This window comes from Callospermophilus lateralis, chromosome 7, assembly GCF_048772815.1.
Source record: "Callospermophilus lateralis isolate mCalLat2 chromosome 7, mCalLat2.hap1, whole genome shotgun sequence".
In the NCBI taxonomy this organism is placed as follows: domain Eukaryota; kingdom Metazoa; phylum Chordata; class Mammalia; order Rodentia; family Sciuridae; genus Callospermophilus; species Callospermophilus lateralis.
Genome location: NC_135311.1, coordinates 82,817,162 through 82,841,782, shown reverse-complemented (window position 1 = coordinate 82,841,782; position 24,621 = coordinate 82,817,162). Strand labels below are relative to the sequence as shown.

Below are 24,621 nucleotides of genomic sequence, written 5' to 3'. Positions count from 1 at the left end.
GAGGCTTAGCATATATAGCTTTTATAATTTTGAGGTAAGTTCCTGTTATCCCTAGTTTTTCTAATGTTTTGAACATAAAGGGATGCTGTACTTTGTCGAATGCTTTTTCTGCGTCCACCGAGATGATCATATGGTTCTTATCTTTAAGTCTATTGATGTGGTGAATAACGTTTATTGATTTCCGTATATTGAACCAGCCTTGCATCCCAGGGATGAATCCTACTTGATCATGGTGCACAATCTTTTTGATATGTTTTTGTATACGATTTGCCAGAATTTTATTGAGGATTTTTGCATCTAAATTCATTAGGGATATTGGTCTGTAGTTTTCTTTCTTTGAGGTGTCCTTCTCTGGTTTGGGAATCAGGGTGATATTGGCCTCATAGAATGAATTTGGGAGTTCTCCCTCTTTTTCTATCTCCTGAAATAGATTATGGAGTATTGGTATTAGTTCCTCTTTAAATGTTTTGTAAAACTCTGCTGTATATCCATCCGGTCCTGGGCTTTTCTTGGTTGGTAGTCTTTTGATGGCTTCTTCTATTTCCTCCCTTGATATTGATCTGTTTAGGTTGTTTATATCTTCCTGATTCAATCTGGGTAGTTCATATGTCTCAAGGAATTTATCTATGCCTTCACTATCTTCTATTTTATTAGAGTATAGGGTTTCAAAATAATTTCTAATTATCATCTGTATTTCTGAATTGTTTGTTGTGATGTTGCCTTTTTCATCCCGTAAGCTAGTAATTTGGGTTCTCTCTCTTCTTCTCTTTGTTAGTGTGGCTAGTGGTCTATCAATCTTATTTATTTTTTCAAAGAACCAACTTTTAGTTTTGTCAATTTTTTCGATTGTTTCTTTTGTTTCGATTTCATTGATTTCTGCTCTAATTTTAATTATTTCTTGCCTTCTACTGTATTTGCTGCTGATTTGTTCTTCTTTTTCTAAGGCTTTGAGGTGTAGTAAGAGGTCATTTATTTGTTGGCTTTTCCTTCTTTTAAGGAATGAACTCCATGAAATGAATTTTCCTCTTAGTACTGCTTTCATAGTGTCCCAAAGATTTCGATATGTTGTTTCTGAGTTTTCGTTTACCTCTAAGAATTTTTTAATTTCCTCTTTGATGTCTTCTGTAACCCTTTGTTCATTCAGTAGCATATTGTTTAATCTCCATGTGATGTAGGGTTTTTCCTTTCTCATTTTATTATTGATTTCCAATTTCATTTCATTATGATCAGATAAAATGCATGGTAGTATCTCAACTCCTTTGTAATTGCTAAGCTTTGCCCTGTGACATAATATATGGTCTATTTTTGAGAAGGATCCATGTGCTGCTGAGAAGAAAGTGTATCCGCTTGATGTTGGGTGGTATATTCTGTATATATCAATTAAGTCTAAGTTATTTATTGTATTATTGAGCTCTATGGTTTCTTTATTCAATTTTTGTTTGGAAGATCTGTCCATTGGTGAGAGAGGTGTATTAAAATCTCCCATGATTATTGTGTTGTGGTCTATTAGACTCTTGAACTTGAGAAGAGTTTGTTTGATGAACGTAGCTGCACCATTATTTGGGGCATATATATTAATGATCGTCAAGTCTTGTTGGTGTATGGTTCCCTTGAGCAGTATGTATTGTCCTTGTTTATCCCTTTTGATTAACTTTGGCTTGAAGTCTATTTTATTTGATACAAGTATGGACACCCCTGCTTGCTTCCGGGGTCCGTATGAGTGATATGATTTTTCCCAACCTTTCACCTTCAGTCTGTGTATGTCTTTTCCTATCAGATGAGTCTCCTGTAGGCAGCATATTGTTGGATCTTTTTTTTAAATCCATTCTACTAGCCTATGTCTTTTGATTGGTGCATTTAAGCCATTAACATTTAGGGTTACTATTGAGATATGGTTTGTATTTCCAGTCATATTTGGTTATGTATGATACTTAACATGATTAGTTTTTCCTCTATGCTTAGTTTTTCCTTTATTGTACTACCTCCCGTTGTTGGTTTTCATTGTTATTTTTCATTTCCTCTTCCTGTAATGTTTTGCCAAGGATGTTTTGAAGAGCTGGTTTTCTAGCTGCAAATTCTTTTAACTTTTGCTTATCGTGGAAGATTTTTATTTCATCTTCAATCCTGAAGCTTAATTTCGCTGGATACATGATTCTTGGTTGGAACCCTTTTTCTTTCAGCGTTTGAAATATGTTGTTCCAGGATCTTCTAGCTTTCAGAGTCTGTGTTGAAAGATCAGCAGTTATCCTGATTGGTTTACCCTTAAATGTAATCTGCTTCCTCTCTCTTGTGGCTTTTAAGATTCTCTCCTTATTCTGTATGTTGGGCATCTTCATTATTATATGTCTTGGTGTGGATCTCTTATGATTTTGTATATTCGGTGTCCTGTAGGCTTCTAGTATTTGGATTTCTTTTTCATTCTTTAAGTCTGGGAAGTTTTCTAGTATTATTTCATTGAATAGATTACTCATTCCCTTGGTTTAGACCTCTGTACCCTCTTGTATCCCAATAACTCTTAGGTTTGGTTTCTTGATGTTATCCCATAATTCTTGGATGTTCTCCTCATGATTTCTTAACATTCTCGCTGAGCTGTCTATGTTCTTTTCAAGTTGAAAAACTTTGTCTTCGTTGTCTGAAGTTCTATCTTCCAAGTGTTCTACTCTGCTGGTAATACTCTCATTTGAGTTTTTAATTTGGTTTATTGTTTCCTGCATTTCCAGGATTTCTGTTTGTTTGTTTTTTATATCCTCTATCTCCCTATAGAGTTGATCTTTTGCTTCTTGGATTTGTTTATGTAATTCATTGTCCAAGTGATTTTTCATTGTCTGAATTTGATGAATAATGTCTTCCTTGAGACTCGTATATCCTGAACTCTTTGTCTGACATTCCATCAGCTGCAGATATTACCTCATCTAATGTTGAATTGACCTGTATTGTTTGTGGTCCTTTCTTTCCTTGTCTTTTCATACTGCTCATGATTCTTTCTAGCTTTGTGAAACTGTTGAGCTAATGTTTTTCCCCTTATATATTTGTATTGTTCTTGAATAGCTCCAATATCCCTCTTTTTCGGAGAAAGACAATGTTAACAGATCCCAATATCAACAGTACATTATCTAAGGACAAGTTTCATTATTAATACATTTATAGTTAGATTCTAAGACTATAGATGTTGGATTTAATTATTACTTAAGAATATATTCCTTAGTTTCATAAAAGGCGTACCATATCTGGTGGCATATAGAAAACTTAATTTCAGACGAAGGATGTTATATTTAAAGAGAAAGGAGTGAGGGAATGAGGTTAAACTAACTTAGCACCTTTGGAGAACTCTAACCACTCGACTGGTAATTTATGGAAGAATGTATAGACTCAACCTCCTATTTAGATAGTTACCCTATGTATAGATAGCAAAAGTTAGGAGATTGAAAGTGGTATAGAGAGAATATGAATTTAAAAAAAAAAGAAAAGAAAAGAAATAACAAGGAAGAAAAGAGAAATAAGAGAAGGGAAAGGGAAGTAAGATAGAAATACAGAAAAAAAATGGGGGGGAGGTGGGGTATATGCAATTCCTCTATATTATATTACTTTGGTAATTCAGTTGTTCATGCTCAGTTCTTGGTTTCACATATGCTGAAGTTGTGGAAGAGAGAGAAGAAAAGAGAAAGAGAGGAAAAAAAAAAAAAGTCTCTCAGAACACTGTTTTCCTTGCTTCCAGTAGGTGGTGTTGTCTATTCCTAGTTTGAGCCTCTGTATTCAGGGTGGTGGGTATAGCCAGTGTGAAGGGAAATGAGCTTCCACCTGTATCTTCCCTACTCTAGTCTCTGAGGTAGAAACCAGGTGCCTCTACAGTTGTTGTTTTGTGTTGATAGCTACAATCCCCAAAAGCTTGTGGGAAATATTTTGAGTTATCGCAGCTAAGGGTGGGGGAGTTGGAAACCGGGTACCTGGATCAGCCGCAACTGTGCTGGTAGCCACACCCACTTTGATGGGTTTTAAGGGTTGATGGGCTTCCTGGAGACTAGCGCTCTGGGCGGGACCGGACTTCCTCCTCCGGTCTGGCTGAGCGGCTGGCGCCTTCTTGCTCCGGTCTGGCTGGGCGGCTGTCGCGGCTTCCTGCTCCGGTCTGGCTGGGCGGCTGTCGCGGCTTCCTGCTCCGGTCTGGCTGGGCGGCTGTCGCGGCTTCCTGCTCCGGTCTTTAACCATATTCTTAATAGAATTTTTTTCTTGGTACAAGATCCAGTCTACCACCATACATTATATTTAATGTTTTAAACTAATTTAAACAGGAAAAAAGTTTGTTAGCCTTTTCATTCATGGTATGATTATTTTGGAAAAATGAGAGACCAATGAGATAGAAAACTTCTTAAACAGTACAAATTGTACCTACTTTATAGGAAACATTCGTAACATATATCTTTTGATCTTGCAATACTATGCCTACAAATCTGTTTGAAAAAAATTAACAAATGTTGACCAAGATTTACATCCAATGATGGTCAACATTATTTGTATTAGTATGAAATTATACGTGGAATAATACTCAAATAATTAGACTATTTGTTTCCCACAGGGTGGAATATAAATTATTAAATTTTGTGGTATGAAAAAAATCTCTAATACTTATATGTAGTATTAACTGTGGGGAGAAGGAACATATAATGGTGTATAATTTTTGATTTCTGATAGGAAATATATTGTAATATTTAGAGTATCTTTAGAAGAGATATAATTTTGTGATTTAATTTTTCTTTATGTTTCTATGAAATTTCTAGTTTTTATCAGTATGTATATATTATTTTTCTTTTCTGAAGCAAAAGAAAAATGTTTTTGCCATTGCCTTATATCAACTAAAATAGATAAAGATCAGGTTAAGGAGGTATTCTCCTCATTTCTGTTTATTCAGTTAGTGACCACTCATAATTTTCATTAAGCAAAACAAAATTCCTACTTTTGCCACTTAATAATAGAGAAATTGCTTTATTTACAAACATACCAAGCACTTTTCTAGTTTAATGTATTTACAATCCTAATTTTGTAATTATATGTTGAGAACTCTAAATGTACAACAGAGCTATATTACTACCTACCACTATATGTTGTTAAATCTTAACAATTAGGAGATAAAAAAAATAGAAGTCATGAAGGTGAAACAATGAATGACACTCATTAACTATGTGCTCTTTTTGGAAGGAAAAATATGTCCTCACCTACATACCTAAAATATTTTGGGGGTACATGAAAATGAGAAAGCAAGAAAGCACTTGATAAACTATAAAGTATTAAACAAATATAAAATGCTGTGTTTGAATAATGTCATAATTTGTTATGTTTAACTATTCTTTATTTTACTCTTTAATAGATTACTCTGAAGAACTGTAACACACCTTTATTAAGAGCTTACTATGGTTCCTTGGAAGACAAGAGGTTTTTGTCATTCAACTGTTAATAAAATATAAGATTATTCTTTTCTTCCTGATAATAACTTATTTTAAAGATTCCAATTGTAGTCTATAGAATAGTTACTTGAGTTTTAGTTAACAGAAACTTTAAACTATTCATTAAAATTCTAGCTATATATTTCATCTTATGTATATAAAAATAGGGTAACAACACATTATTTATGCAACTGGCAGGTAGACTTGTATGAGAGATTAAAATCCATGGGTGATTTTTTTTGGCGGTGGGAGGAGTGGGGGGAGGAAGGAATACCAGGTATTGAACTCAGGTGCACTCTACCACTGAGCCACATCTCTAGCCCTATTTTGTATTTTATTTAGAGACAGGGTCTCACTGAGTTGCTTAGCACTTTGCTTTTGCTGTGGTTAGTTTTGAACTCACCATACTCCTGCCTCGGCCTCCTGAGCCTCTGGGATTATAGGCATGTGCCACTGTGCCTGGCCTATGGATGATTTTAATACTTCCCTTTTTAGTCATTCTCTATGGAAAGACTTAAAAATATAGAAATATATTCCTTTTCTTTATTAAATAAAAAAGGGCTAATGCAAATAGAAATAATAGATATGAGTATGGAAAAAGATCTAAGTACAGTTTGATTTGAATCTTGTTAAATTATTAGCAATAGCCTTTTAGTTCATGACCAAAAAAGATACTTAAAAATATTTTATTTATTCAAGTTTTATACAAGTGTGATGCCACAAACTGAAGTTAATAATAAAACCAGCTTAATTGCAAATAAACTACAGAGCAGAATAAAGGAAAATAGGTGTTACCAGGCTTCTCCACTCCACTAGATAACTGATAGTTATGAGGCTTCAGTTACACTGCCTCACAATATATGTTTAGTCTTCCTTATGAGGTCAGGGAGCACATGTTATCTTTCTTTGAATCCTTGTACCTAGTACAGCTCTTGCTACACCGTGTAAGTATTTATTGGGTGAATGAGCATGAAGACAGAATTTTTATGACAGTTCTTTAGGAATATGTTTTGTAGTCACAGGCACAGTCAGTATGTATAATTTGGGAGATCTATATATTAGCAGATCTTAGAATTGTTCTTGGTAGCCTCACACTATTCTAGTTTTGACTGATGAAAAAATTTAGAATTAATATTGAGTCATAACTGTAACTTATGGAAAATAATTGTTGCATAATTATTTGAAAATAGCTTTCAATAAGTTTACTATTATTATGATCAAATTATAAAAAAGCTGATTTATTACTTGTAATTTTTTAACCTTAACATTAGGTTTGAAATCATACTTGAAAAGATTAAAACAGTAATTAATGATGATGCAAGATACATGAAAGGATGCTTGAATATGAGGACTCAGAAGTGCTATGCAGTGAGGTCTCACATAAATGAATTTCTTGACATAGCCAGAAGAACATATACAGAGATAGTAGATGACATAGCAGGTAATTTATTTCAGACTTTTTTTTTAATTTTAAGGAATAAAACATACTTTTTAGGACATGCTGGATTTTTTGCTGGTGATAACTAGTTATACATATTTTAAATTTATTTTTTATTTCAAAACAGATAATGTTAACATGTTACTATATAAGGAACCCTTTTTTTAAAAAGGACATGAAATTATTATATCTTTTTTCTGAACTTGAATATAGTTACTCTCATACAATATTGTATATAAGTTATAAGAAAAATGTAGGCTATTAATGCTAAAAATTTCAGCAGCAGAAACATCATTTTTTCTCAAGAGGAGGTGATTATTAAGCCAGTCCAGTAACCTTTTAACAAATATTTATTGATCTAATAATACCTTTGATACTGATCTGGGCACGAGGAATACATAGTGATCAAGATTAAGTCCCTGTCCTCACAGAGCTTATGTGGAGGCAGACAATAAAGTAAAAAACACACATACATAAATATGTACACATTATATATGTATATAAGTACTGGTGGATTTAAACCCTAAACATCATAATTTCACAAGAATATTAGGTGTATAAAGGAAAATGCAGCATTTGAGAGGAGTCAGAATAAATAGAGGATCTTCCCATAGATGATGGACATTTGTTGGTAGTTGGAATAGCCTAGGGAGAAATTCTAACCACTGGCAGTGGTATAAGCTGAAGCACAGAGGTTCAAGGAAATCCTCAAGGAATGAATGAGCAAAGGTGATAGGATGGAATAAGACATCCCCTCACAGTACTAGTCAAAGATAAATCCTAAGTGTAGACTGGGAACCAGAATTTAGTCTTTGAGAGTTAGGAGTTTAAATGTTTTCCCCAAAGAGAATGAAGTACTGAGATGGTTTTGCCTTGTGAAATAAAATTTATTAAAAAATATATTTAGTAAAGTTGAGTAAAATGGAGTCAGGGAAACCAGTTTAAATTGTTGCATGTTAGTAATATTAATATTAATATTTAGGATGATAACAATGAATCTGAGTCAAGAAAAATACCGAGGTTAAAAGAAAATTTTATATAAGTTAATTATTAAGTAAATATGGCCTTGGTAAAGGGAAATGTGGCCATTAGTGCTTAATGAAATTTCTAATGTAAGAATGATGATACCATTGAGAAAAGCAGGAAAGTCAGGAGGAGTGATTGTTTTGAGCAATGTTCAAACAATGTTCAAGATTAATGGTCATAAAATAAAATATAAATTTAAAACTCTGTATTAGTATGAAGTTGATAGGAGGTTTAGATTTTTAGGGAATTTTGATGAATTAATTATTTCTTTAAAAAGAATATTTTGTGTTATAAAATATATTTTATAGAGGGACCTTCTTAATGATTGCAATAATTTATGTGATTGTTATCTTTTATTAAAATTAGAATGGGGGCTGGGGCTGTATGTAGCTCAGTGGTAAAGCACTTGCTTTGCATGTGTGAGGCACTGGGTTCAATTTTCAGCACCACATATAAATAAATAAATAAATTTATTTATTCTGTCTGTCACAACAAAAAAGATGGCAAAGATTAGCGTTAAATAAAATAATGCTAAGTGAAATTAGGTAATCCCCCCAAAACAAATGCCAAATGTTTTCTCTGATATAAGGAGAGTAACTCAAAGTGGGGTAGGGAGGGAGAGCATGGGAGGAAGATTATTTCAAGATAGGGAAGAGGGGTGGGAGGGAAAGGGAGGGGGAAGGGGATTAGCAAGGATGGTGGAATGTGGTGGTCATCATTATAAGAAATACATGAATGAAGATTTGAATTTGGTGTCAACATACCTTATATACAAACAGAGATATGAAAAATTGTGGTATATTGTAATGCAAAAAAAAGAGTACATGTGTAATGGCATAATTTGGCGTAAACATACTTTATATACAGTGTTACGAAAAATTGTGCTGTATATGGGTAATAATTAGTGTAATGCATTACAAAAATAAAAAGTAAACATCTAGACTAAAGAACATATCCATCACTCCAAAATTACCATTTCTTTGTGGTGAGAATGTTAAAAAATCTATTCTTTTAGCAATTTTGAAACATACGATGTATTATTATGAACTATGGTCACCAGTAGAAATTATTCTTGTCTATTACTCATTTTCAACTACAATAAAATAAAACTGGAAAAAAATGTTTAAAAACTATTTATGGAAAAATATTTTGTGACTTTTTAAACAAAAAGCAACTCTCTCATTAAAATTCTTTCACTTTATTTTTGTTTTTCTTGTTTCTGGCCATTAGGAATGATAACGCAGCTTGCAGAAAAATATAGTCTGCCTTTAAGGACAAGTTTTAGCTCTGCTCGAGGATTTTTCATTCAGATGACTACGGATTGTACAGTGCTACCCACTGATCAACTTCCTTCAGAATTTATTAAGGTTCATTCAAGAGTGGTTAGGAAATTATTGTTCCTGATTTTGTAGTACATTTACATATATTCCAGCACTCCTTAAGTTTACATGCCAATCTTCTGAATACTTTGTATATTGCTTCTTTTATTTTCCTCCCACTGTGTAAGAGTTATACTAGACTTAGAGTGATTTAGAAGCTTTTTTTAGGAGAAAAATCAGTTTTGAGAGCTTGGTATGAGAAGAAAGGAAAACAAAGAGACTACCTAAAATAGAAAATGTTCCTCTATACATATTTTCCTATTTTGAAAAATCCTGAAGTAAAGAAATCTGCTTAAACTTTAAAACTTAATATCTACAAACCTTTGGACCATGGAAATTTTTTTTTTCTGCATGCTTATTAACTTTTCTTTCTCTGCTTCCAAGGAGGACCTTTTGACAAAAACAAACTCTTTAACTTTTAAATTTATTTGTATATTACCCACATACATACACATGCATGTACTCTGGGGTGTGTGTGTATAAGCAAACTGTGTTTCCAAGAAGTGAGGAAAGGATGAAGTAATGAATGGGTTAAATTCAGCAATGTGATTAGATTTTGAGTGAGGTTCAATTATGGGATAAGGGATAAGACAGGAGTCATACATGGCATGAATATCACTGATATCTGTCATGTGTGTCAGTTGGTAATAAAATGCAGTGTTTTAACATTTACACAGACTATTTAAAACCTGTCAAAGTGGTCATGTTGGATAGAACAGGTTAAAATAGACTGCTTTAAGCTTTGAAGTTGTCTTCCTTTTATTTTTCCCAAACATTACTTAGAACTTTTTTTTGTGATATCATTTCTCAAAAATTAAAGTGACTTATATTTAAGTTGTATAAATCTGTTTTGTTTCATATGCATGTTCATATGTCCTGTTTTTAAATTATTAACAGATTTCTAAAGTGAAAAATTCTTACAGTTTTACATCAGCAGATTTAATTAAAATGAATGAAAGATGCCAAGAGTCTTTGCGAGAAATCTATCACATGACTTACATGTAAGAGCATTTAAAGTATTTGAATTTTGAAATAAATTGGTTTAAAGAACTATGATAAATTTTATTAATTGACTTTTTGTCTGATTACAATTATAAAATTATGAATGTTAGGAAAGAAAGTCTGTCGTTATGGTGAGGGCCACTGAGCCTCACAGAAACTTCAGGGCAGATCTAATTACACAAAAAATGCCATTATAACATTATAACCAATACTTCTATATTGTACTTTCCACCATAAGTAGAGGAGGTTAGCATAGCATGGGCTTATCTTGAATTTCTTTTATTTTTTTCCTATGGTCCATAAGCCCTCAGTTTCTCATATCCTGACATTTCTATAGCAATATCGCAATGGTACCAGTTCTTTTGTTGTTCGTGAAACAATGCTGTACTGTTAGAAGAAATAGAAAATTTAGAATTGGTGTTCTGAGATAATAGAGATATGTTGGGATTTCTAAACAGTTTCAAGACATGGACCACAGACATTATAAAATATAATAAGCTTTGGGTACATATTTATCTTGTAAGGGAAAAACTTTTATACTATATCAAAATACTGACACATAAATTCTTAAATGATTATGTTATTTGGATGTTGCATGCGTAGGAGAGAATGAAAGAAAAATATATAATAGCTTTTGTGTTCAATCTAATGTGTGCAAAAACAGAATTATTAACAGATGGGATTAAAGTATTGTTAGGGCTTGATTTGACCTATATATGATGATTTTATTAATAAAAGATTATTTTCTTAATAGAAACATCACTTTAAAAATGTAGTGTTAATACACCAAAAGATAGATTCTTTGTCATTAAGTAGATGGTAGATGTGACTTTAAGCAATCATTTCATTTCCTCATCTCTAAAATGAAACAACTGAACAATAGGTTTGTGTAGTTGTGGTGTACACTTCACTATGAATATTACTCTACCTTAGGCAATAAATTTAGTAGTATTTGATAATTGTATTGTATGTGCTTTTTAAAAAATAATTACGTGTCTTCCCCAATATGTACTTTCAGGATAGTGTGCAAACTGCTTAGTGAGATTTATGAACATATTCATTGCTTATATAAACTTTCTGACACTGTGTCAATGCTGGACATGCTACTCTCTTTTGCTCATGCCTGCACTCTTTCTGACTATGGTAAGTTACTTTCTTTGAAATAAGAATGTGGCATACTGAGATTTGTATTCCATTTAAATAATTGTATTTAACATGAATAATTGTATTTAACATTATGTAATGTTTTACATGAAATGTAGATTCTTGCCTATGTCCTAGACTAGGACACAAAATAAAGTAAAGTTGCCCCTAAAATTTATTTTAAAATCCAAAAAATTATTCACTCAGAAAATGGGAAATCAAAAAGAAAAAAACTGCAAGATATTTTAAAGGCTTACCAAATAAGACACTACAGAGACATTTCCTTGGTGAAAATGGCAATTATTGAAACGTATGAAGTTCAGATCTGAATATTCATTAGAAGTGATGTGACAAATGCTAATAGAGAGAAATGAATCTCCAAAGTGAGCGTTTTTGTTCTTTAGATGTGAGCATACCAGGATCAGGAATTATGTCATTTATTTTTGTATTCAATACTATGCACAGACCTTGAATACTAATGTTAAATAATTTTCTAATGTTGAGTGAATACTTCACTCAAGATAGCCCTTTGAACTTTCTTATCCAACTTATTAGTAATAACCATACTCTAGCATGAGAATTTACAGAACCAGTATGTGATGGTTATGGTTCAATAATTGTAGACTTAGGCTGGAGTTGTGGCTCAGTGGTAGAGTGCTGCCTAGCATGTGTGAGGCACTGGGTTTGAGTTTCAGCACCGCATGTAGATAAATAAAGATTCATCAACAATTAATGAAAATATTTAAAAAAATAATTGTGGACCTAATAACATTAAAAACATTAAAATTTCTAATTAAAATCAATGGTAACATTTCGAAATTATGATGTTAAGTTGTTTTTATGGGAAGAATCATAAAGTTTTTCATATTTCTCATGGAAATATTACTTTTGCTTTGGTATTTTATAGACTGAAACTTATTAATCTTTTATATGTCTTTTGGGATCAAAACCTTACATTAGGGATTGGCCATCCTGACAATAGTTTTTTTTGTAACTCTTAAAGGATTTAATATTGTTCTATTTTGGTTTGACAGGGATAATAATAATATTAATAATGAATAAATAATGAATTTTTGAAAATCCCTTAAAATTTTAAAAATTAATCTCTGTTTTATAATGCATGCTTTCAAGTTTATGCATGCATTTCACCTAGAGATTATACAGCATTTTAGTTTTCACTCATACTTCCACCTTCTTCATCCTACTTCCACCTTCAATTGGTTTCCATAGAGATCTGATCATTATTTGTTTTTATGAAGTAACAAAACTTTTGTGTTATATTTTATTTGTGCTCTTAAATTTCTTTTTAGACAAATTTCTCTAGAGGCTAGGACAGAAAATTCTTTTTTCATTGCTTTTATTCTATAATCATACCTTATTTAAAGTGCTAAGGATTCAAAATAATATTAAAGGTTGAAATAATGTTTAAGGTACAGTAAGTAAATATGCAATTCTGTAGTAATCACTTGTTACTTTAACAATACCACCAATGGATACCTTATTATTTTTAATCTATACAATTTAATCTGAAAATTGAATGATCTTGAACCTAAGACAGTGACAAAGAACTAAATTGCAGAGTTCTCTGAAAGCGAATAAAAATGATTAGAGTATATCCATTGTAATTTAGAGGGATTTAGTTAGGGATTTGTGATAAAATAATATCAAAATTAATGTCCCAAGTTGGCCCTGGTAAAATCTCTAAGTTATGCACAGTAATACATATCACAAACTCTTTATATATAAATATACTAATCTTTAAAAACGTTATATTTTTCTCTTCAGTACGTCCAGAGTTCACTGACACTTTAGCAATCAAACAGGGATGGCATCCGATTCTTGAGAAAATATCTGTGGAGAAACCTGTTGCCAACAATACTTACATAACAGAAGGGAGTAATTTTTTAATCATAACTGGACCAAATATGAGTGGGAAATCCACATACTTAAAACAGATTGCTCTTTGTCAGATTATGGCCCAGATTGGTAAGTTATGCTTTTACTTTAGTGTTACCAATTATATTCCCTTTTGAAAATGTTTTATGCCTAGATTTTAGCTCCACGTGCAAAAGTTTTGAGTAGATTCTCCTACCTAAAAGTATGGTAGTGAGGGTGGGGTTGTGACTCAGTTGTAGAATTCTTGCCTAGCATGCGTGAGGCACTGGGTTCGATCCCTGGCACCACATACAATAAACAAATAAAATAAAGGTATTGTGTCTATAAAAAAAAGTATAGTAGTGCACCTATTATGTAGATCATAACTTTAACTCTTGGTATTCATTAAAATTCATCGATTTGGATTGTATAGTGGAATATTTCATTTTGGAATATTACAAAATTAGAAACTTGCTTACTCTATTAATATTGTATCAATTATCATCGAATTGAATTTCAGGATCAAAAACACTTTTTTTGTGAGAAAAAATGAAAAGAGTAGGATAAGCTTTTGCCTTGAATAACCCATGTGAGTTTTTCCCAAAGTTATAATATTTCAGATAAAGAAATTTATCCTTTAATTAGAGGGTACCAATAGCAATTGGATGTTAGGCATACATATATGAACACACAACACTGTCACATATTCTTGGTGTCCAAATAACTACTATCTCTGAAAAATGAGTGTCCTTGAGGAATATATGGATCGGGGATGAAATTTTTGTTCCTAATGCAGGAATTGTCAACAAGGCATGGTTTTGGTTCACTTTCCCCCAAGCCTACAAATTTGGTTTTGGTTCCAGACCCCTAACCCCCAAACCTAGGAATCTGGCAATGTCTGAAAATATTTTTTGATTGTTAACTGGTGGGAGTATAGAGTCCAGTAATGCTGCTAACATTCTATAATACAGGGCTCCCCTCTTTCTCCTTCCCTCCTTCACCAACACATAAGAAAAATGTATTGAGCCTGAGATGTTAGTAGTATGATGGGTGAGAAACCCTGGTCTAATGTAAAGGATTGCAAGGAACACAGCAATGGTAATATTGTTGATACAGAGAAAATTTATTCTTAGTTCTGGGAAAGAAAATCAGAGATTAACAAATGAAGGAAATTAAATATTTTATTTAGAGTTTTCCTGAAATTAAAAATACATCTTAACTAACTGATTTATATGTGACGTAATCTCCTACTTGAGTATTTATGAGGAGCTTTGTCTTTTAAAAAGGCTGTCCGATTATTGAATAGCCCTAATTGTTAAAGTATTTATTATACTAAATTCTAACTTTCTATAACTTATATTTATTAGTCATAATTCTTTTATTTATCACAGAAAAATCTAGTCTTTCTGATATTAGTTATTTAAATATTTAAAGATAATTATTTTCTTGTTGTTGCCCATCTTAAACCTCTGAAATACCTCAAACTATATATAGTGTCTGTACAGTCTGAATAAAAGAAAGCTCTGGGACTTGAAAGGCTTGATAGTAAGAACACAGACTTGGCAGGTAGATCCATTTATCCAGTTACTAGTTGTGTAATCTTAAGTAAATTCCTTAAATTCTCAAGTCTTAGTTTTCCTATCTGAAAATGAAGATTATAATATTAGGTACCTACTTCTAAGAATCATTATTAGAACTGAAATAATATATACAAAATACTGTGAAGGGGAGGGTATGAGAAACAAAAGGGACTTCCCAGACAGAGGTAAAAGCATTTTTCTAAAGCACAGAAGAAAAAAAAATAGTATGATGTGCTCAAGGATTTACAAATAGTCCAGAGGTTTGTAGTTCTTTTGGTTTGTTGAGCAGAGTGACTGAATGGCAGGATATAACGCTGGAGAAATGGACAGGAATTAAATCATGAAGTGTCTAGATCCTTACTGGAGGAGACTGAACTTTATCCAGCAATCTTTAGGGAGCTATTTAGCAAGAGAATGGCATGATCCAATTTAACTTAGATAGATGACTCTTACTGGTTATAGACAAGAACCAGACCAGAAGCAAAATATCAGCTAGACAGCTTTTGTAATAATATAAATAAGCAATTTTGAGAATTTTGGGGGTGGAGGTTAGGAGAAAGGATAAAATACAAGCATGCCAATTAATAGCATATTCTATATTCTCTTTTTGGTACTTTTAACATTTATTTTTCATTTAATTCTTCTGAAAACCCTATAGGAAATTTATATTTAAGAGATTAATAATTTATTCTCTCTGAGGGAAGGGCCCATGTCTGTGTTACTCACCCCAACACATAATAGCTTTTAATAATTATTTGCTAAATTTCTACATAACAAGGAAGATCAGGGCCAAAGATTTGCCCAATATCTCCCCATATCAGTTCTTTGCCTTAGTGTACCCAAATGACCCTAATAGCTAATTCTGTTTCTCTGTACCTTCCATCTATTATCCTAATATATGTATTATTTATCTATTGCTTATAAAAATATAATGAGTATTATTATTAACTCCATGTTATAGATGAGTAAATCAAAGAATTGGGAAGTAATTTATCAAATATCACATAATTCCTATGAGGCAGATGTATATGTAGCTTGCAAATGTATTTTAACTATAGATTCAAACTCAGACAGCATGACCCTAGACTCTTAGCTCTAAATGAATAAAATGTCCCATCTTCTAGACTATTAAGAAAGAAGCAGTTCATTTCCAGTATCTTGAGAAAATAGAGGTTGTTTTTGTTTTGATTGACAAATCTGATTGAAATTCTGCCTTCCTCAATTCTTTATTTATTTTCCAGAAAACATTTACATGAGATTATGATGTGTTAGAAGCTGCTCTAGGTTCATAATCTCTGCTTTTAAGAAGATTAAAAATAGATTAACATGAAAGAGCTACATTTTACTAGCTTTGTAATTCTGAGGCTCCCTGTTTTCAGTGGTAAAATGAGAAAAATTAGAACCTACTTCAGTGGATTATCTTGAGAATTGGAGAAAATAATTATAAAATGTCTAGCATGTGAAAAGTAGGTGCAATCATTATAATTGCCATCACTACTTTTAGTTTTATTAGTATTAGTTTAACTGTTGCTTTCTTACCCCGATAATCTTGTTCTTCTGATCTAGGCTCCATCCTTTATCCTTATCTTTGTTTTAAATGGCTATTTCTTTGCTCCCATTATTTCATTATTTTATCTATAAAGAATTTTATATGTGTAATACTTTCCCCACTCAACTATTGTATATTTATACTCTTATGATGTTAGAATGTCTTTTATATCCCATACTATGTAGATAGATGGGTGCATCCTATCTGCAAATGAAGATTATAATATTATGTACATACTGTTAGATACATACTAATTAGATTGACTTGTTTTCAAAAGATAAATGTTATAGATTAGTTATCATATTAATTTCTCAGATAAAAACAGTCTTATGGATTAAAATTCACCTTTTTCATTTCTGATCCTGTTTCTGTATATTTATGATAATGTTTCCTAATATACCTTTCTATAGTTATTTTATCAACTTGAACTTTATAAACATTTCCTTCAAATTCTCATATTTTGAATGTGATTATCATTTAAGTATATTACTTAAAAATTATTCCATTTGAAATAATATTTGTATTATTAGAACTTCCAAATAACTTTGTACAACTATTTCCCATTTTATATGTGAGGAAGATGATAACTCAAGAGAGTTCAGTGCTGTTCAAGATTATGAAATAAATAATAGGGCTGGGCTGTGTTTCTAACTCTATATCCATTGCTCTTTCCACCACATAATTCTAGTAAATGAGCCAAGAAGTATAAAATGTTGTTGGTACTTATATAATTTTTTTATAAAAAAATTTTATAAAAGCATTTTAGTTTACTTTGATCTTATATTTTATAGGATCTTATGTTCCAGCAGAATATTCTTCCTTTAGAATTGCTGAACAGATTTTTACAAGGATCAGTACTGATGATGATATTGAAACAAATTCATCAACATTTATGAAAGAAATGAAAGAGGTACTCAAACAAAACATTTCTTGTGTTAAATATATTACATTTTCCCATTAATGGTCAATTATGCTAGAAAGTATTCTTGGAGTAAAACTTGCAAAGTGCTTATACTCCTTTCTGAGAGCCAGAGGGCAGTCAAAGACAGCTTCCTAATTTTTGTTTTAGGAAGAAATAGAAGTGAATATTTTATTGAAAAATACAGTTTTAAAAGAAAATCTTGTTATTGAATGATAAAAATATGCTTACATGTTTTTATATGGAATGTATAAAAGACTTTTCAAAAAACAATATATAGTATCATTCTGTATAATATCTATTTTTCCTCTTAGGCTTGATTTTAAAATAAAAAGTAACTGTTAGAAGGATTTTTAAATCACCCTCACATTTGCCCTTATAGACTTTTCTTTTGCTGAATAAAATATGTAGCCTTCCCTATTTCCAAACCTATATCAAGTAGGCTTGACAGCTAAACATAGGTCTTGAAATATCTATATTAGGTAGGAATTATTGGATCACTATAATTGGATAATTTTCTGTAAATAGATAGTGAATAAAGTTATAATTTGTCCCACAATTTATATAATTACTTAGTATATATTGAATGTCTTTTGAGGAGTATAGCAATATACCAGGTGCTTGAGGTGTTTCTTTAAATCATCCTAGCCTTAAAAAGCTTAGTCTCATTGAAAGAAACAATGTTCATAAAAACTTACATTGTGTCATAATATAATATAGTTGGAATTCTATCTTCAGTGAAAGAAGATAATATTCTTTTGGGTAAGGAGCACTTCTGACAATTTAAGTCTTACGTCTTTATTGGTCAGGAATTCCATTTTTTTTTCTTAAACAAAGAATTAAGAATTGGACACTTTTTTACTAAATTTTTCTTTCCATCTTTATTGAATACAGAGTGATGGTAAAATAAATTTGTTAGATGATTTTAAGTACTTTATGACAGTGGTTAGTCGTTTGTAGAAAAGAAAATGACTATCATGATGTTTTATTTGAACACTTAATTCACTGCTTTGTTTTATTTCACTATCTCTAAAGACATCAATATTTTAGATAATGATTATTTACTGTTGTCTCATATACATATGTCTATCTCTTTATATATCAGCTATTCTATTGAAATTGTTAGTCATGAGATCTTAAGAAAGAAAAGCAATGTGTTATTTTCTACTCAGCAGGATTTCTATATTAAAATACATTTCAGATGAACCAATAAAGAGATTGGGTTTCATTCCATTTTTCTATGATAGTGACAGCTGTTTGGCTACAATGAATAATATTAAAATTATATTTTTCAGATAGCATATATTCTACATAATGCTAATGACAAATCACTCATAATAATTGATGAACTTGGCAGAGGTACTAATACAGAAGAAGGTATTGGTATTTGTTATGCTGTTTGTGAATATCTCCTGAGCTTAAAGGTATACTTCTCTGTTTAATGTAAATGTATTAATTTTGAGTCATTTTTTATATATTTATGATTGGATGTCACAGGCACCCCAAATAGCTTTGCAAACAATTTTGGGGTTGAAAATGTATATCATAGCATTTTATATTTTTGTTGCTTTATTTCTGGTGGAAATGGGAATAATTGGTATGATAGCTGTAATATAAACAAGGAGAAAATAAATACAAACAATGTAAAAGATGGTTGGCTTTAATCAATTTGAATAGAAAAATATGAAGACATTTTAATAATTATTTCCACATGTAATTATATTGTTTATGATGTCACAACATGAAGTAAACACTATCCATCTGAGGTCACTTGCAAAACTCTATTGACCTACTCATCTAAAATCTAATTCCTTTACAGAAAAGAGTTTTTAACAAATCATCTATGTCAAACAGTGTCTTTTTTTTTTAACTTCAGATACATTTTATTATAATCTTAATACAGTCTACATAAATTTCAACTTGTATTTATTTGGGTTCAGTTATAACATAGCATAATAAAAATCAAAGCACTGGTTGTCTGAAATAAAGCAGGCAATCACCATTCAATAAACACCCTTGATTTATTTTGTATTAAAGGGTTAAGTTTACAACTAAACTTTTATAAAAAATTTAGCATGAAAAAATAACATCATTACACTTTTAAACAGTGTTTTTTCTCTATTATTAGTCTAATTTTTAAAATGTCTTTTTAGATGATCATTCCAAATACTTTTTATATTTAGAATACCTTAAAATATTCCTAAGATGAACCTTAAATGAGAGTCTGTAGTGATTTATTATATAAAATAAGAAAAAATTTCTTTTATACACAAAGGTATGTGATGAATTAAAAAATAATGTTCTAAGCACTCAGTGAGACCCTGTCTCTAAATAAAATACAAAATAGGGCTGGGGATGTGGCTCAGTGGTAGAGTGCCCCTGAGTTCAATCCCCGGTCCCTACCTACCGCCCCACAAAATAATAATGCTAATCGATAATTTTAGTTTTTATAATTCTAAATGTCAGTCAATTATAATTTCTCATATAAATAAGATGTACTTATTACTTAAAACCAAAAGCTAATTAGTATCTATGGTGGATGATTTTATGTGTCAACATGACTGGGCCAGGCATTTGGTCAAACATTATTCTAGGTGTGTGTATGAGGTTATTTCTAGAATGTGTTAACATTGAATTGTAGATTGAATAAAGCAGATGGCCCTCCCTGATGTGAGTGGTCCCCTCTAATAGATTAAGAACCTGAATAGAGCAAACAGCCAGATGACTCAGAGTCTGCCTGCATTTGATTTGGAAAAGGACAGAGTTGGGAAGGAATGGAATACTGAAAGTGTGAATAGAGATGTATAGGAAGATCATAATGAAGTTGGAGATATTTAATCCTTAAATTCTGATGAATCTTTTTTGTCAGACCTCCTTACCCCTAGTGAAAGTAGCTTTCAATCTCCTCTGAGGAGATTACCCAGTATTACCTAAGGAAACTATAATGACTGTTCTGAGGCAATTTCCATGTGAGACAATGCTGAGTATACTCCCCACTCCACCACTCATCTTGGCTTCTTTTTCTAAAACCTATACAAATAGAAATCTAGGAAACATGGGTGGGGATGGGTATTAAGGGTATGGGATAATGATAAAAGGGAGATAAAGTGGGCTGGGGATGTGGCTCAAGCAGTAGTGCGCTCGCCTGGCATGTGCGCGGCGCTGGGTTCGATCCTCAGCACCACATACAAATAAAGATGTTGTGTCCGCCAAAAGCTAAACAATAAATATTAAAAAATTCTCTCTCTCTCTCTCTCTTTAAAAAAAAGGGAGATAAAGTTGAATCAAGGTGATTTTATTGGTATGGGCTGTAAGTAGAGTCTGTATTTAATATTGCAACTCTGTGAATTAAGAAGGGCTCTAACAGTTTGGTTGGTTGGCTGAAATATGGAGCATAAGTGGCCCATCATGAGTGAGTTGGAAATACTGGGTATAATTCAAGGCAGAAGAAAAGCTTCAAAGCTAGGGAGGTTGGAATGTTAGAGTGTATTTGTCATATATGACCTATTTACCCCTTCTGGGAAAGTTGAAAAGACATGCCTTTCACCATGTGTATAGGAAATAAATTTATGAGAGAAGTCCTGGTATCCTTGAAATGGTCTGTTATCACTCTTTTCTATAAGCCAGACTTTATGGTGGGAACTGTGGTTTCTGAATTGGGAAACCTGTAATAGGAATAATTGGATTTGTGGTGGCAAGGGCCAAACAGTGATACTCAACCACCAAAGTCAAAGTGGGCATAGTTACTACCATAATAAGCAGAAGAGTCAAAACAATACTCAGAATAGTTTGACTTGGGAGCTTGTGAAGATGGCAGATTAAAGGAAGGGAGTACTTTCCAATTGTTCTACAGCTTGAGATTCAAGCAGCACAGGAGTATTGCTTCTTAGCAAGGGGGGTACCTGAGGGAATTCACTTAAATTCAATACTGGAGGGCTGGGGATGTGGCTCAAGTGGTAGCACGCTCGCCTGGCATGCGCACGGCCCGGGTTCGATCCTCAGCACCACATGCAAAACAGAGATGTTGTGTCCGCCGATGACTAAAGAATAAATATTAAAATTCTCTCTCTCTCTCTCTCTCTCCCTCTCTCACTCTCTCTTTAAAAAAAATTCAATACTGGATAGTAAAATAATTATAGAGACACAGAAATTCAGAAGCTTTGAACATAGAACAAGAAATAATATATTAGAGACATAGCAGCTTTTCTGGTGGTAGCAGCATTAGCACTGCCAGTTTACCACAGAGGGGAGGGAGAACACAGACTGAAAGAGAAAAAGATACTGTGAATAAATTTGGCATGAGAGAACCATAAAACGGAGAAGGAGGCTGATCTCAACTGACCCAGAGATATTGGAGCAAACTGATGATTGAAAGAACTAGAACCTCTTGGCAGTGAGCAGAGAGTTGACACAAGAGACATTTGCAAGTGACTGGGTGGCAGCATTCAGTGGTGGAAGCTCTGGAGTTCATAAAATTTATTGCCAACCTGTTCCAACAAATGCCTGGTGAGGTGTCCAGAGTGTACATAGCCCATTGCAACCGAAATAGGCATAAAGAGGGTTGTGCACAAGGGAATCCAGGCTGAGGATACCAAGGGAAGAGAGGCTTGTGTTACCATTGTTTCTAGCAGTTCATGCACCAGCTGGAGAGAGATCCTCTTGAGAAAGAATCCTGGTACACTTTCAAATATTTATACAGTCATCTCTCAGTGTCTGTGGTACCTGGGTTCCAGGAACCCCCAAGTTTACCAAAATCTGCAGATTTTCAAGCTCTTATATAAAATGGTGTCATATTTGAATGTAATATATGCATATCTCCCTGAATACTTTAAATCATCTCTAGATTCTTTATAATTCCTAATATAATATAAATGCAATGTAAGTAGTTGTTACACTATATTAAGGAACACGAAAAAAAAAAGATTGTCCATGCTAATACAAACCTATCTTTTCCCCATATATTTTCCATCTGTGGTTGGTTCCATCTATGGATATGGAGCCAATGGATATAGAGGGATAACTATTCAATTTATCCTCCTCCTACCCTATCCCCCAAAGGGATATATGGCCTTTCACCCGGATAATTGTGCACTGGGGAAAAGAAGCAGTCAAATTTTGTAAGGACTACTGACTGGTCCTGGCTTTGAGCTTTCTGTAATTTTAGGAAATCCAAAATGTTACTGTAGTCCCTAGTCAGAAAAGGGACTTATGAAGGTCAGGTGATCAATTAAATTTTAGTGGGCCCAGTGAATTCCCAAACTAATTCTGTGGTTATTTCTCCAATACTGTAATGCCTAATTAAAATATGCTTAACATCTGGAAAAATCCTTACATTGGTTCCCTGAATTGTGACTTGAGGGAAATTATCATTGCAAAGGCCAAGTAAAAGCCAACAGAACTGCCTGTATGCACACTATGCAGGTACCCCTAATGGTGGACAACTCCAGCACTATAATCCCTTTCTGGGACATCTCTTAAACACAATTATGAAAGAAAATCCCCTCAGAAGGAAGAATTTCAAGTACTGACCAGGTTGACCACTCTTCCTGGAAGGAAAAATGGCCAGATATGCAACTATATATTAATTCATGGACTGTAAGCAGTGGTTTGGCTACATAGTCAGGAACTTGAAATATGATCAAACAATTGATGACAAGGAAATTTGGGGAGGAAAGATGTGAATAGACTTCTGAGGATAGACAAAAAAAAAAAGATATTTGTGTCCTGTTGAATGCCTACCAAAGAGTGACCTCAGCAGAGGAAGATTTTAATAATCAAGTGGATAGGAGATAGGATGACTTGTTATGTGGACACAAGTGATATGGTTTGCATATGTGGTGTCCCCCCAAAGCTTATGTGTGAGAGAATACAAAAACTTTCAGAAGTAAAAAGATTAAAGAACTATAACCTAATGAGTGGATTAATCCTCTTGAATATATTAATTGAGTAGGAACTATAGGTAGATAGGATATGATTGGGGGAAGTAAGTCACTGGGGGCTTGCCTTTGGGGTTGATATTATGTCCCTGGTGAACAGAGCTCCCTCTCTTTCTTTCCTGGCTATCAAGTACTGAAATGTTTTCCTCCACTACCCTTCCAGCATTCTGTTCTGCCTTACCTCAGGCCCATAGCTATGGAGCTGGCCAACCATATACTGAAAATCTGAAATCATGAGCCAAAATAAACTTTCCTCCTCCAAGATGTTCCTGTTAGGTATGTTGGTCACAGCAATAAAAAGCTGACTAAAACCTTCAACTAGCTTCTTTTCCCAGACATCTTTGTCATTATCACCCAAAGGACTCAAGAACAAAGTAGCAATGATAGGAGGACTGGAAGTTATACATGGACTCAGCAACATGGATTTTTACTTACCAAGATCAACTCAGCTATGGCCACTATTGAGTGCTCTATCTGCCAGCAGCAGAGATCAACATGAAATCCCCATTAAGGAACCATTCCCTGAGATGATCAACCAGCTCCAGGTTAATTACATTGGATAACTTCCATCATGTTCTTACTGAAATATATACTCTTGAGATGGATTTACCTTTTCTACATATGATCCTTCTGCCAAAATTATCATATGGACTTATGGAATGCCTTATCTACCATCACAATATTTCACACAGCATTGCTTCTTTTTTATTAATTATTTATATATGACAGTGGACTGCATTATAATTCTTATACATATAGAGCATAATTTTTCATATCTCTGGTTGTATACAAAGTATATTCATACCAATTCATGTCTTCATATATGTACTTTGGATAATAATGTTCATCACATTCCACCATCATTTCTAATCCCCTCCCTTCCCCTCCCACCCCTCTGCCCTATCTATAGTTCATCTATTCCTCCCACGGGCCCCCTCCCTACCCCACTATGAATCAGCCTCCTTCTATCAGAGGAAACATTTGGCATTTGGTTTTTTGGGATTGGCTAACTTCACTTAGCATTATCTTCTCTGACTCCATCCATTTACCTGCAATTGCCATGATCTTATTCTCTTAAACCCCTATTTCTCACCATGCACAAAACTCAACTCAAAACGGATCAAGGACATAGGAATAAAACCAGAGACCCTATGTATAATAGAAGAAAAAGTAGGCCTGAATCTCCATCATGTGGGATTAGGCCCCAACTTCTTTAATAAGACTCCTTTGGCACAAGAATCAAAATCAAGAATCAATAAATGGGATGGATTCAAACTAAAAAGTTTCTTCTCAGCAAAAGAAACAATCTGAGAGGTGAATAGAGAGCCTACAGAATGGG

The 24,621-nt window shown here is 32.9% G+C and overlaps 1 protein-coding gene across 1 annotated transcript in view; it reads left to right on the top strand.

The window, feature by feature from the left end:
- Msh4 (mutS homolog 4) overlaps positions 1-24,621 on the top strand; it is a 72,812-nt gene that overhangs the window by 37,750 nt on the left and 10,441 nt on the right. Inside the window, exons 8-15 of the mRNA XM_076862285.2 lie at positions 5,360-5,424; positions 6,707-6,876; positions 9,130-9,266; positions 10,176-10,279; positions 11,299-11,423; positions 13,209-13,409; positions 17,219-17,337; positions 18,642-18,770. Coding sequence (XP_076718400.2) covers positions 5,360-5,424; positions 6,707-6,876; positions 9,130-9,266; positions 10,176-10,279; positions 11,299-11,423; positions 13,209-13,409; positions 17,219-17,337; positions 18,642-18,770 — 1,050 coding nt within the window. The remainder of the gene's footprint in view (positions 1-5,359; positions 5,425-6,706; positions 6,877-9,129; positions 9,267-10,175; positions 10,280-11,298; positions 11,424-13,208; positions 13,410-17,218; positions 17,338-18,641; positions 18,771-24,621) is intronic.